Raw genomic sequence first — 14,108 nt, forward strand, 5'->3', positions numbered from 1 at the left:
CCGGAAACTTCTAAAAGAGTGCTATGAAGCCAAGATTAACTTGGGAAGATAGAGATATGGAGAATGTGAGAAACCACTCATGATGTGAAGCATACCACATTATCTGTCAAACAGGCAGTAGGCAATGTTATGGCATGGGTACACTGCTGATGTGACTGCCGATAGAAGCAGCAGGATGAAATGTGAAGTGTACAGGGCTCTACTCTCTGCTCAGATTCAGCCAAATGCTGCAAAACTGATCAGACAGCGCTTCCCCGGTGCAAATGGATAATGACAGAAAGCGTACTGCAAAAGCACGCGAAGAGTTTATCAAGCCAGAGAAAAGAGATATCGTTGAATGGAACACGAGTTCCGCTGTATTTTATACACAATAACGAGCGTTACTCTTCTCACATCATATATCAAAGTCACCACCGCTGGGTACTGCATATGTGCTTTTCTTTTGTAAAAAAAAAAAAAAAAAAAAAAAAAAGATAGATAGATAGATAGATAGATAGATAGATAGATAGATAGATTCAAACCTGGATTCATTTAAAGTACATTGTGTGAGATTGAAAACTTTGCTTCCTATTTTTTTATATTTGTAATATTTTATTATTATTATCATTATTATTTATTTATTTATTTATTTTTAATAAAACTTTTAATATACGGCTGTTCGTTAAAGACTGTGAAGCAAGCTTTAGGTCTTTAACTATTAGAGTCCTGTCAACAGAAAGTTACGATACAGAAAGGGTGACGCGGCCGCATTACGTCATGGTCAGGTGATTGACGAGGAAGTAAACAACTCCGAAGAGAGTAGACATCTCGACGGGGAAAGGTGAGGAGACGTTACACGTTACATTACAACCTGATTTCTTAACATTTGCAGCCTGGGTTTGCTTGTTAGGCAGTTTTGGCCACAGACGGGCTGACTAATGTTTGTTTTTTGACATGAAGTTTGATGCTGTTTTTACGGCTGTGAAGCGCAGTTAGCTCGGATCTTACAGCCACTACAGCATCAGCAGCGTCCTGCTAGCTTTACAGGTGATGCTAGAAAACGGGTTCAGGTGGTTTAAACTTTCAGTGTGCATCCAGCTGTGTTGTAAAAGGTGAGATAGGAACAAAAACTTGGCTGTCCACATGACAGAGGATGTTACTTTGCTTTGCAGAAGTATACACATTTTCCTGCTGTTGTTTTTTTGTTGTCCATTGTTGTCCATGAAACAAAAATGTAAGTAAATTGAGCCCAACTTCAAATAAAATAATAATGGGATGTGTAAAGCCATCGGATTGGGAACTAAATGTAAAATGGGGTTTTTCAGTATTTTAAATTTTTAAAAAAGTGTAAAAAAATTTAAAAAAAGGCCAACGTTGCATTTTATAATTGTGAAATAATCTGTTAATTCTCTAGTTGTTTAAGTACTGATGGGTGGAAAAGGGTTGTCAAATAGATGAAACTGATCAAAACTGGTCTGATATTTGTTTGTTTATCCCGTGGTTTTGGATTTAAATACACTTTTTTTTTTTTTTTTTTAAATTATGCTTTTTATCTTCTTAATCAATCTGTGACATCTTCAGGTCCAGCTCTCCAGATGACGTCCCTTATCTGCACTTTACAACACCATCAAGACGATGTCAACTGGTGCGCCTTCTCGGCCAAGCTGTTAGCCACATGTTCTGGGGACAAAACCCTCAGGATATACGATGCCCGTGATTTCTCCGAGCTGCCTTTTTCGCCACTGACGGGTCACGGCTACAGTGTCCACTGCTGCTGCTTCAGCGCCTGTGGTCAGTTCCTCGCTTCGTGCTCCACAGATGCGACCACGGTGATCTGGTCTATGGTCTCGGGTGAGATCGAGGCTGTGCTAGAGCATCCTGGCCGTAGCCCTGTCAGGATCTGCACTTTCTCTCCTGACTCTCTCCACTTGGTTTCTGGTGCATCTGATGGCACTTTGGCTCTTTGGGATTTTCCCTCCAGACAGCTGCAAAGGTAAAATTGTTAACCGAGTATCTCTGAAGCTAAATTATTTAAGGGGAAAACAAGGGAACTTTCCCTGTCTGGACTTTCTTAAATGCTAGGAAGCCTCTATCTTGCAGTGTGACTCTAAATGTCACAAAAACCTTTGATAGCAAGATTAGTTGAGAATTAAAATAATTGTTGTTTATTATAAGCTATTATAATATCAGCTGATGGTAAATTTAAAGATGTTCTTAACATTAAGACTTCTCAACATTATACAGGTCTGTAGTTTTTGTTATAATGACAAAAATGAGCTGGAACATAAATGTAAACAGGAGCCTGCACCAGTGTTAGCACTGGCCTCCTGTCACTATCAGTTTTCGTGTGTTAATAAATGGGAACAATGATAATAGCCCTGAAGTGAAAAATAAATTGCTCATGCAGCTGCTGTCGGTTGTGTTTGTGAAGGACCGGGGCAGTGAATGACACAACAATGGTAGCCTGCTCCTTTAGCCCCTGCAGTCAGATGTTTATGACTGGCTCCACATACGGAGACCTGCGTTTGTGGGACCTGCGCATGAACCAGCTCCACGCAGAGAAGAACACCCACGACCTGGGCGTCTCCTGCTGTACCTTCGCTCCGAGCATCCTCAGCGGTGAGAACTGTTGCTGTGCATCAGGGTGTTTTACAGCAGCCTCTGGGAATAAAGGCCCTTACACATTGGACGCATACAATTCCTGCAGATATTTAGTATTTTTTCAAATCAAACTGGATACTTCAGATTTAAATTTTTTTTATGTGAGTAAAGAGACACCGATAATAGATGTGACACAACCATTTTATTGATCACTAATAAATAAATAAATCACTAAATAAAATGCAGATAACATTTTTTTAGTGATCTCACACCAATCATCCCTCGTAGAAGAGTCACAAGAAAGTACACAAATTACTGCAATGCTGTTTAATTAAAATGCCATCGGTGGTGTGATCAGTACATAGCTGCTCTGTTTGGACTTGGACTGATTGTTTATTAGTAATTTTCTTTGTGAGAGACTGAGACTCTCTTTGCATTTTATTGTTTTTGTCTTTCAGGCGGTCAGGTTGTGCAGTTTCGTGTGGCGTCTTGTGGACAGGACAGCCTGCTGAAGATATGGGCCATAAACAAGTTGAGCTCTGGAGGTAGAGTGCTGCGCTCCCTCTCTCCGTATATCTTCTCTCATTTGATCCCTTTCTGTTGTTATTTTTTACGACCTCTTTGCATATCAGCTAACATTGCAAACCTGGATTTGTCATCACGTCCTCTGTTCCTACATGCCAGACTCCACGGATGCTAAACAGCTGTCACAGTAATAAAGCAGAATTTGACTATCATGTTGTCATGTGACCTGTCGAAGCCTGCACTGTGGTGAAACTGTAGCCTCTCAGTGTGCACTTGTTCAGAGTCTGATGTGTACGCATTTCCCAGAGGCACAACGATTCAAATCAGTGGTGCTGCAAGTCCAAACGAGCTACCAGTTTTTTTTATGCTGTTGTTAAAATTAACTGCAGATTAACTGTTTGTACTTCACTCGCCCACCTTTCTTTCTTTTTACCTTAAAGAGACACTTTCCACCTTTATTTCTGGATGTTACCATCTAATCCTTAAACTGAAAACAGTCCAGCCTGCTGTGTATTTTGATCTTTGTGCAAATGTGATTCATCTTCCGCAGTGTATAAGATGAAGCTCCTGCACACGTTAACTGGCCAATCAGCTCCCGTCCTTTCCTGTGCGTACTCCTCAGATGGGCAGCTACTTGTGTCTGGGTAAGAACTCAACTTTACTTTTCAAATCATCTGCTGTCTAATTGTGTTTAATAATTAAATCAATAATACTTGCTCTTCTTTACTTTGGGAAATTATTGCATATTAAATTAGGACTTATTTTATGATTTTGGAGTTGGCTTAATGCACCACTCTCTCAAAGTAATGAGATTAATTAAATCTGGTACACTGTGAGGGTAGCTGCCATATAAACTGTACTCAAATTGTATTTGATGGGCCAAAACATGCAGCACATTTACACAATTTCTAGCCAGCTTGATTCCCTCATAGTTTCAAGCTAAATCTATATTTGACACCCCTCGCTTGATCTGAAATACCTCAGCATCCGTGTCTTGATCTATTTGAGATCAAAAATCTGCTTTGAAATATAGATTGTTTTCCTGGATGTGTAAGTAGGCCACCTCTGCACAAATATAACGGTGCAGTACTTAGGAGCAAACACTAGAGGGAGACATGGATCGCTCTATTTCTTAATGGGTGAACACGAATTTGAGTCCAGCCTACTGTGCTGCATTTAACAGTTAAGCAATACAAATGTTTTTTAGGTGGTTGTAATCTTTTTTTTAATATCATATCTTTCAGCTCTGTGGACAAAACAGTCACAATTTATGATGCTGTAAGCACTTCTCTTATTATTCTGATTTACCAACCGGCATTAGCTTAAATTGTATTTTAAAATATATCCGTCTGGATTGAATACAGAAAGCTCATGTTTTGTTTTTTGCTCACATTGTCTGCAGGAGAATGCAGTTTTGCTTTACAGGCTGAAACAGCACGAAAGGTAAACATTGATTTTCACTGACGTGGTGAGGCTTTGTTTGCTGGATTTTCACACTGAGTATAAGCACGACTTTGTTCCACAAAGACGATACTGAAATTTTCTCTCAACTTGCCAGGCAGAATTCTTTTCTGTTTAGTTCGTGATTTGATTCTGTCTTTCTGTATTCTTAAATTGATACGTCTGATAAAACTAGAAATTACAGCGTACAAAATTGGCCACAATATAAGATTTTGAATATTTATAATAGCTAAAGTTAAAGCTAATGATAAAATAATTGAAGTTACTGTGATCATTTTTGCATTATTGGTTTTGTCTATATTACTTGCTGTGGTTTTATACAGACCTGAGCTCTTGTTTTTAATTTCTTCTTGCAGAAATTCGTAAATTTCTCCATAAACAGTGATGTAGTTGCTGCAGAACGCTGATGTAACTGATGGAAATGACATAGACACTTAGCCATGTTGCTTTTATATAGGAATAAAACCAGAATAGCCAAGTGGTTGTTTTTACAGAAAGACCTGTTGCAGATGAGTTGTGGTCATGAGCACAGACTAATTTAGCCTGATTGCAACATGTTGGCAATCTGGTTGTTTTTATGAATTAAACTGGACTTATTCGAAAGTGTTTGGAGTCAGTCTGCGACCTGTGCAGTCGCTTCATGATCAAAAGTGGTCAGGCAGAAGTTAAGGGTGTTGAACACTCATTCTCTGGATGACCAGACGTTTGCCACAACTACTTGCAAACAGTCTCAGATGGTAAACAGTTGAGTGCAGTCACCAGGTAACCAACATTTCTAGTTGCATGGAGGTTTCCATCTTGTTTTTATCATCTTGTGTGGCTGAGCGATGAAAGAGGTCTATACGGTTTCTCCGTGGCAGTCAGTTATGTAGAGACAGCCAGATTCATAATAATATTTTCATGTAACCTTTAAATTATTACAAAATCTACATCTTTAACAGGTGTCTGGATCTAAATCTCTTCCAGTATGTTTTTGCCCCCTAACTGGTGCACAACCAGGTGTCAAGTCTGCCCGTGGCCACCACCCTGCTCCGCCCCTGCTGGTGGACAACGCGTCTGTATAAAATAATACACAAAATTCAAAACTCATTAAGTCCCATGTTTTTGGGGAAAGCAACAGCTGAAACTCCGCCCATGATGTGATCTACATGATTAAAACGGGTTGTGTTGATTTGTTGTCCCTAAACTTAGAAAAGGTAAGACTACTCTCACTCTGTCCCTCCCACCCACGCAAAACCCACAGCTGAACGATCACACTTGCATGCTATTTATGCGTCCATCCAGCCACCTGTGTCTGAAAGGCGGCAGACTCCTTTCAGCGGGGCGAATGAAAGTCGTTTTGGAAAATCACTAACTGAAGAGGAAGCAAGTGGCAAGTTGAGGAAAAGTGGATAAATGGGGAAGAAGTTTTTTCATTACTTGACAAAATGTCTTCAGGAAACTGCTTTGAGTTAGACAAACTGATGATACAACATTGTGAGAGTCTCTTAGGTCGGGTTAGTGCGTGCCTCTCTTTCAGCTCTTTTAATCGTAGAGATATTTGTGTGAAGCCAGCTAGCTTTTGTGGATCATCATTTCTCAGCAATCCAGCTTAGGTTCGAGAGAGATTGGACTCATTAACGCTGCCTTGACTTTACTGAATCCGCTGAGAATTTGATTTTAATCCTTATTGAGATGCTCAGTGCGGCTTTCAGCATGGTAAGCCTTCACTGAATTGGTTCTGATGGAGAGCATTTTTATCACTGTGACATATGTAGCATCAAGCCAGAATTAAAAAAAAAACTTTTGGCCATCTAGGAAGCAACTGCAGTTTCAAGCAGACCTGTTATGCTTTGTCTTATTTCCTGTTAGAATAGTCGATGCTCATATTAAAGAGTCAAAGTTCCAGATAATGAGGCGAGGATGTGTCCAAGTAATCCCTGTCAGCTCAAACTCGGCTTCAGCCTAATCACTCAATTTCAGAGAGGTTTCTTTTTCCTACTCTTTGCTTTTGCATGAGGTCAGAGAGCATGAATGTGCTCATGTCTTCAATTCAGTTAGTTTTCCTTATTAGAGGGCCAAATCACAACAACAGTCACCAAGGTGCTTTATATTGTAAAGTAAAGAAACCCCAACAAGTACACAACCCCCTATGAGAAAGCACGCTGGCGACAGTGGGAAGGAAAAACTCAATTTTAACAGGAAGAAACCGTTGTCACTTTCTCCAGCAGAAACAGGCTCAGGGAGGGACAGCCATCTGCTGTGACTGTTTCTTATGACAGCTCTCATGACAGATCTCTTATCAAGCTCCTACCCCAAGCAGACATTCAGAAGAAAGTTTCCTTAAAGTGAAAGAAAAGGAGCTAAAACGGTTTGTTTCAGACAGTGCACCAAGCCCCAGTGTAAGATTAATCGGGATTATTCTGAACTGTGAATCATGCAAAGCTACTCTAGGCAAGTCCAGGTATTAAAAACAAGCAAACATGCAATTGGAAACTGGCATCAAAGATTCCCTTTAAGTCATCGAGCTGCTTAGCAGGACTGAGATGTGGTTCTTTCCACTTTGACTTCTGAATTACTGATTTTAATAGACTCTGTTTGTGTGCTTGTATAACAAAGGTTCACGCAACATCTTATTTTTCATTTTTCTTTTTACATGTACTGTAAAATAAGGTAAAACTGTGTGAATTTCTTTCAGAATTATTAATGCATAGTAGTATGTGTATGTGTAATTTAATTTAAAAAAGTAGTAGAAAATAAAAAACAATTATCAAGCTGCTGGAGTAATTTAAAATCCAAGGTAGTCATTACGTTCGTGTATGATTCTTGGAAATGATTGCATTGATGTTGAAAATGTCATCCCGCCCATTGACATCGATGTGATTGTGTTATTGGCATAATTGTTGTCGGTGAATCATGCATAAGCTGTTTGCCTGGTAAATCTGTTTGGACACCTTTCTCTGTCGGTCTGTTATTATTATCATATAGAGAAATTATACCTGTATTGTTAATAGAAGCAGCGCTCAGGTGGTTATCCTCTGCTGCAGGTATGTGACAGCGTGCGCATTCTCTCCGACCTCACCGCTTATTGCTACAGGATCTATGGATAAGACCGTAAACATCTGGAGGCTGGAGGATGGTTGCAGTGGAAATGGTAGGGAGGGGAAAAAACCCACATGCATCACTTTAGAAGAGTCACATCTATGTTTTGATGAGTTGTAAAAATGTTCCTGTAATCTGTTTTTGTTTTTCTCCCTTACTGCACTTCCCCGTCCAACGGAAAGGCGGGAAGCTGTTGCCTGGTTGGTTTTCTTTCTATCTTTTTTTTGTTTTTCTTGTTTGGACACATTTTTTATGTCACTTTAACAACAACAACAGCAGACTGAGTACAACAGCAAGCAACACTCAGCAGTAACAGGCCAGCTTTTATTGCTACTTTTTTGCCAGCTCTGAAAAACAGAGGATTTTTTAAAGACCTTATAACCTTTATATTCTCTGTTGAGTACGAATCAGTATAACCTTTAATAACGGTGTTGCAGCTCGAGAGCATCATTGGCTCATTTTTTGTGTGTGTGTGTTAAGATTTTACATGTTAAAGCAGCTTCGTCTCCTAAAGAAGGGCACAGATGTTGGTTTCACGGTCGCCCTCGTTTCCTCGATCACTTGCCACTGTCACGTGTTTGCAGTTGGCCCAAAGATTTCATTGCATTTCTCATGTTTATGGTTCTTTTTCTTTCTTTTGTTTGTCTTGCGGAAGAATCTGCTCAGACTTCAATCAAAGGTGAGAAGACAGCTTTACTGTATTATGTGTTGCAGATATTCTATACAAAAATATTCCAGTCCTGAGACAAAATGTGTACGAAAGCCTGCGATTGTTTTTGTCCTAATCACACTGTTCACGTTTGGTTTCACATTAATCTTTCAAACATTTATTTATATCGCTGTAATAGCCACAGCCTCACGATCAATAAGCAGTCAGCCGGACTCCAGGTTCGCCTTGCATGGAGAATATGTGTCCATTTTTCAAAAGCTGTCTACGACTGACCGTCTTTCTTTGACTCATCCTCTCAGGGAGAGCCTCGGGAGGCCGATCGAAGCTGCTGGTCAGCGATTGGTCGGAGGACGATGTGTCAGAGTGGCTGCTGGAGGAAGGCCTCGAGGGATTGGTGGACAGATTTAAGGCCAATAACATAGATGGGACAGAGCTGCTCAGCCTCACCAAGGAAACACTGGCGTCAGAGCTGCACGTCGGTGAGGAAGACGAGCATCACACGCAGCTCAGCGAGAGCGGCGCCGCTTCCCCACTCCCTCCTTTTCCCACAGTTCTAATGCTTTCCTTTTTGTCCAGAACAGAAGGATAAAAGCCCAGTTTTATGAGCATTACACGCCGGGTCTCTTGTGAGAATGAGCACGGCCGCGTGCGGATTAGGATTTTTGCACCTATTTACATGGATGAAAGATGGCATATTAAATCAAAGTAAGGGTGAAGGAATTGGTGCTGATGGGGAGGGGGGTGGGGGGGTTTACTCAGCAAGATTATGTAATATTAGGCTGCACTGGGAAACCACTAAGCTTTAGGGACCTTAGCGGTTCGGACGTTTAATCTGGAGCGCTTCATCAGTTACATAACCCAATCATCAGAACAGAATTCCCCATACGGTATAAGGTGGATTTATACCTAAGCCCTATTGGTTATTTCCAAGTCTGTCTGAATGTATTATTTTTAGTTGATCAGACGCTTTTGTTTTTTTTCCTCCCCCCTTTCACCATCAAGTGAAACTGCTCGGCAAAGTCGGAGCGTTATGTTGTCGATGTCAGTCTACCAGCTAGGCCTGTGTTCGTCACGTAGTTGTCAGCAAATGTTTGTTGCATTGCCGTGCCGTCATTTTCATCCCACAGTCGCTGTCAGTCACTCCTCGCCGTGGCAGCTCGCGTTCACATTGTTCTGTTTTTAGTAACGCCGCGTGAATCCCACCTTGCTTGTAACCAGAACTAACTTGGAGAAGAGTGTTAGAGTAGTAGTTTTATCTGCTACAATGACAGGGAGAGACAGAGATGGAGCGCCCCGACGCATTTTTCAAAGCTGAGAGTGAAATCAATGCCTCTTTGAGAGGAAAGCACACAATATTTAAAGTCCTTTGTGTTCATTTGCAGTTAAGGCGTTGTTTATGAGATTGTTTATTTGTAAACTATAATTTCTGCGTGATGATTTATTTTTTTTCAAAGTAAAATTGGCCCCCGGGTAGCTGCCGATTATCAATTATCTTTGAATTGGACAGAGAGCAGACATGGTCTGGTCCCGCCACCCTCACCCACGCTCACATTTGTCACCCGAGAGCGCAAAGTGCTAAAGACACGAATAACAAATGCTCAGAGGCTTCATCGTATTGATATTATTGTCAGTGTTTGGGTCAGTTCAGCTTGTTCCACTTGATGCTCAGCTATTTTCCTTTTTTCTTTCTTTGAATCACTGCACACCAAGTCTTTATGTGCCTCTGTTCTGTGGCTGATGTGTGTCTGTAGAGTCAGTCGGCCTGCGCAGTAAACTCCTGAGGAAGGTGGAGGAGCTGAAGAGTGATTCAGTGTGTCTAGGCATTCCCGATGAGTTCCTGTGTCCAATCACCAGAGAACTGATGAAGGAGCCGGTTATTGCTGCCGGTGAGCTGAGATCATTGATCGTGTGTTTCATCATTACTTTGTGCTTGTTTGTGTTGTTTACACAGTTTTTTCCACCCCAAACAGATGGCTACTCTTATGAAAAAGAGGCCATTGAGAGCTGGATTAGTACCAAAAACCGCTCCAGCCCCATGACCAACCTCCCCTTGCTGACGACTCTGCTCACCCCTAACCACACCCTGAAGATGGCTATTGGTCGCTGGAAGACCAGCCACTAGACATCTGTGGATCTCTGAGCTGGCGTGCTAATGATTTTTCACTGAAGTGTAGAGAAGCAGAATGCAGTGCTCAGATAAATGCCCACAGCACCGTTTCAGGAAAAGGTGTGCCTGATAGTTAGCCAGATTTTAAGCGACCAACCCGAATCAACAATCAGCTGCCTGCTATCACACAGAGGGGGAAAAAGACCAGCATGAGCATCCAGAGTTTTGAAGAATGCACTTAGCTATTCACTCAAATTCAACTGGCTTTGGCTGCAGCAAATATGTCACTTTTAGGCTGGATTATGTTTTCAGTTTTCTCATATTTAGGATTATATTTGGTCCTTCCTGTGAAATCTCTGCTTTGATTTTTGATCAGTGAAGAATGGGGAAAACTATTTGCCTGCATTGCTTTTAATGATTTCCCTAACATCACTTTACAAATAAGTGACTATTTTGTTATTATGTGAAACTGATTAGCATTATTGATATTATATATATATATATATATATATATATAATTTTTTTTTTTTTTACACAAACAGATCTTGTTAACACAGATAAACAAGGTGAAGGGAAGTAAAAGGATGTAGGACTGGCATTAATAACAGCCCCTTGAGATCCTGATGAGTGTAATTGAAGGTGAAAAACACTATTTGCACTAACTGTAGATCAGAAGAATCTACAGTGTATTTTATTTAGATTGCTGTAACCTTGTTGATTACCTTAGGCTGTATGTGAAAGATGAACATAGCTGCTGTGTTGGAACAGCGACGCCAATGTGGAAGTGCCTTTCACCTGCATTCTTTCTATTAGCCAGCAGGGGGCGACTGCTCTGGTTACACAAAGAAGCGAAATTCATAAGAAGCCTGTTAGAAATCTATCCTTCTGCTCTCTTCGTTTATGGGCTCAGTAAACATCTTCCTGAGGACTTTATAAACTCAGTCACTAGTTTAAAGTCTTGCTGAATACAAGATGACACTCATTTGTGTGGTGTTTGGCAGTTTCTAACTCATTTCCACTCCTCACACAAGAAATTGTGGTTCAGAAAAGTCAAGATGGTGAGACCCGAAATGCTCAAGTCCAGACTGGAGAAAGATAGTCCGTGTTTTATATCGATGTTTATTACAACCCTTTTCCAAAAAAGGATGCTTTTGATAATTTCAGAACAATTTCAAATCATTAAAACCATATGATGATAGCATGTCTTTAAACTTTGATGCTTGGAAAAGGTAAAGTTGGGGCATGCTTCCCTCTTCTTTTAACAGCATCAGTTGCTGCAGTTTATGAAGCAAAAATGTTCCCTCATTCTTGGTTTATATGATGACGCAACATCCACAGTTTTAAACAACAAAGTTTACTTCAAAGGCTCGTTTTAATGTCAATTTAGGCGAGTTATGTGAAAGGTCCTGTCCTTCTCCCACTCGCACACCCGGAAGCTTTAAGCAACATTTTATGGAGTAAAATGAAAGAATGAGCTGTAGAAATGTAGTCATCCATGAATATTTTATTATACCACAATATTAATGTGGTAATATTCTGTAATCCATAGTATGACTCTGAAAAGTGTATATGACAACTATGAACATATATTAAGTCTTAAGTTTCTGTTTTCTCTCTTTATCCCACATTCTGTAAAAGCTCTTTCTCAAGTCTGAATAAACCAATAAACACTTCATATGAATATTTTCTCTGCTATGCAAAAATAAATAACATTTACTGTGAATACTGAAGCAGTCACTTGTAAGATTATGACAAGAAGCTGTCCAACAATGTCATGTACAGTGCCTTTTTTTGTTTGTTTTTCTAGTCAAATGCACCAAGAAAAAGGATCTCGGGTACACGAAGTAATCCATTCTGAAGCCTGTAATGCTAACAGATAACCACTTACAGGGAAATAGATAATCTGCAAATATAGTGTACACCGTACAAATATAAATGTTTTTTAAAAGACACTTCACAATAGAAATGGTCATATCCTGCAACAAACAGCGTGAGGTTTCGTATATTCGTGCACAAAGCTTTCTCAGTTTTCTATATTTGATATTATGAATTAAAAGTTGAGACAATAGACTACTCTTTTTTTTTTTTTAAATTTAAATCCCTACTTAAGGTATGTCTGGTCTTCTTGAATACACTAGCTGTATACATGTAAGCAAAAGCGTAGTAGCCTGAGTTGAACACTGGTTCTAGATTGTAAATGCAGTGCAGCAGCATAAATCTACAAAACAGGCTCAGGGAAGGGAGCCGCTCTCACGCCCATCTCCCTTGCTACCTAATGTGGGACATAGCTTGTTAAAACCAGCCTGCTCCTGTGCTTTGAGAAACTACGCTCAGACGTTGGATTCTATAAAAGAGCGTTTGGGCTTTATGGGAGCCATGTGCAGGGCTGGGTTGTCTCTCGTCAGGCTCGTCTGCCTGTGCCTCCCCTCGGGGAAGCGTAGCTGGGAGGATGTGGTACCTCTGCCCTCTCGCTGGTGCAGCCGGTCTCCAAACTCACGGCCCTGCTGCTGGCTGTTGTTGTGGCTCACAGAGTGCTGCTCCTGGAATGATGCGTGTTTGAACTCATTGTTCAGCCCTTGGAACTCCATCACGGACATGCTGAAGCTCTCCACCCCTCCTCCCTGCCGGCTCAGGCCAGAGGCCTGCTGGCTGACTCGCACCGCTTTGTCCATGACCCCCATAAAGGGCCGGGGCTTTAACTCAGGTTTTGTCTTGAAGCTACCGCTGCTCTTGATGGGGCACGGGGCATCTGGTGCCTGCTGCCTGCCCCCATCTGACAGGTTCCCACTGGAGGCCTGACTGGAGCTGGAGCCCCTTGAGCCTGTTGTTCCTGCTCCACCACCCTCCCGCCTAACCTCCATACCAGCACCTAAAGCGAGCGCCAGGCCATCCAGAGCCACAGAGTGGGTAGAGAGCCTGTCAGAGCCCCTGGAGAAGCTGGAAGAGCGCGGCTGGTACATCTGCAGAGGTCCAGGTGGGGAGGAGCTGTTGGGGGACATAGGGTGATAGTGCTCAGTAGGACTGAGCCCAGAGTGTTCACAGGATCCAGGGCCGATGTCGATACCCATAACAGGTGCAGGCCTCAGAGAGGTGGAGATGTGTCTACCTGGCAAAGGACTAGAAGGGCCGCACAGAGACAGAGGCCTGCCCCCAATTCTGCTCCCTGACTGGAGGGAGTGGCACTGGTGATGAGTCCTGCTGCCCTGGCTCTGGAGTTGCCTGTTAACAGCAGGAACTGGCTCGGGCATGTCCACAAACAGCTGGTTCTGTACATATTCCTCTTGATGAAAGCTCGGCGACTGATCTCCTAATCCAAAGGCCACAGCTCCGGGGAGAGTCCTGTTCGGAGCGTATGGATTCAGAGGCCAAAATTCAGGACTTTTCCCACACTGCAGGCTCACCTCCTCGCCATCTTCCTTTTCTTCTTCCTTCTCTGCATTGGCCTGCTCTGCTGGGATGTGCCTTTCCAGACTTCCCTGTGAAAAGACGTCCGTTTCGTCCTCTGCTTGATGATGGTGGGTGTGAGGGTCCCTGTTGTAACCCTGTGCCGAGTTGTTGCTGGAAAGCTTCTGATGATGCTTACATTCCTCCTCTACTCGTGCCAGCAGGCGTCGGATCTCCCGGTTGGACGGGCAGAGTCGTGCTGCTTCGTGGAGATCTGCCAGCGCTGCAGCAAACTGCCTG

The 14,108-nt window shown here is 42.0% G+C and overlaps 2 protein-coding genes across 4 annotated transcripts in view; one reads left to right on the forward strand and one right to left on the reverse strand.

Moving 5' to 3' along the window:
- Positions 1 to 725: 725 nt before the first annotated feature.
- Positions 726 to 12,097, forward strand: wdsub1 (WD repeat, sterile alpha motif and U-box domain containing 1). Of its 3 annotated transcripts, none has more exons than XM_085136785.1 (13): positions 726 to 820; positions 1,561 to 1,972; positions 2,411 to 2,598; positions 3,039 to 3,125; positions 3,656 to 3,749; positions 4,350 to 4,383; positions 4,508 to 4,548; positions 7,593 to 7,699; positions 7,830 to 7,847; positions 8,303 to 8,326; positions 8,617 to 8,796; positions 10,069 to 10,203; positions 10,288 to 12,097. In XM_085136785.1, exons 2-13 carry the CDS (start codon positions 1,575 to 1,577, stop codon positions 10,437 to 10,439), a joined length of 1,458 nt encoding a protein of 485 aa, XP_084992911.1. In that variant the 5' UTR covers positions 726 to 820; positions 1,561 to 1,574; the 3' UTR covers positions 10,440 to 12,097. The 3 variants fall into 3 exon arrangements, with proteins under 3 accessions (XP_084992911.1, XP_084992781.1, XP_084992852.1); XM_085136655.1 differs by having other exon boundaries at positions 7,830 to 7,846; positions 8,299 to 8,326; XM_085136726.1 differs by lacking the exon at positions 726 to 820 and adding an exon at positions 827 to 1,091 and having other exon boundaries at positions 7,830 to 7,846; positions 8,299 to 8,326.
- The window catches only part of LOC146525468 (protein TANC1-like), a 54,209-nt gene continuing 52,014 nt past the window's right edge, over positions 11,914 to 14,108 (reverse strand). Inside the window, exon 29 of the mRNA XM_085136361.1 lies at positions 11,914 to 14,105. Within this exon, the coding sequence (XP_084992487.1) occupies positions 12,755 to 14,105 (1,351 nt within the window). The 3' untranslated portion in view covers positions 11,914 to 12,754. The remainder of the gene's footprint in view (positions 14,106 to 14,108) is intronic.

Source organism: Neolamprologus multifasciatus, chromosome 1 (genome assembly GCF_963576455.1).
Source record: "Neolamprologus multifasciatus chromosome 1, fNeoMul1.2, whole genome shotgun sequence".
Taxonomy (NCBI): domain Eukaryota; kingdom Metazoa; phylum Chordata; class Actinopteri; order Cichliformes; family Cichlidae; genus Neolamprologus; species Neolamprologus multifasciatus.

Coding starts and splice junctions, on each gene's coding strand:
- wdsub1 (XM_085136655.1), top strand. CDS start 1,575: ATGACGTCCCTTATCTGCACTTTACAACACCATCAAGACGATGTCAAC. Junction 4,384..4,507: donor CAGTCACAATTTATGATGCT/GTAAGCACTTCT, acceptor CATTGTCTGCAG/GAGAATGCAGTTTTGCTTTA. Junction 8,797..10,068: donor GGCGTCAGAGCTGCACGTCG/GTGAGGAAGACG, acceptor GTGTGTCTGTAG/AGTCAGTCGGCCTGCGCAGT.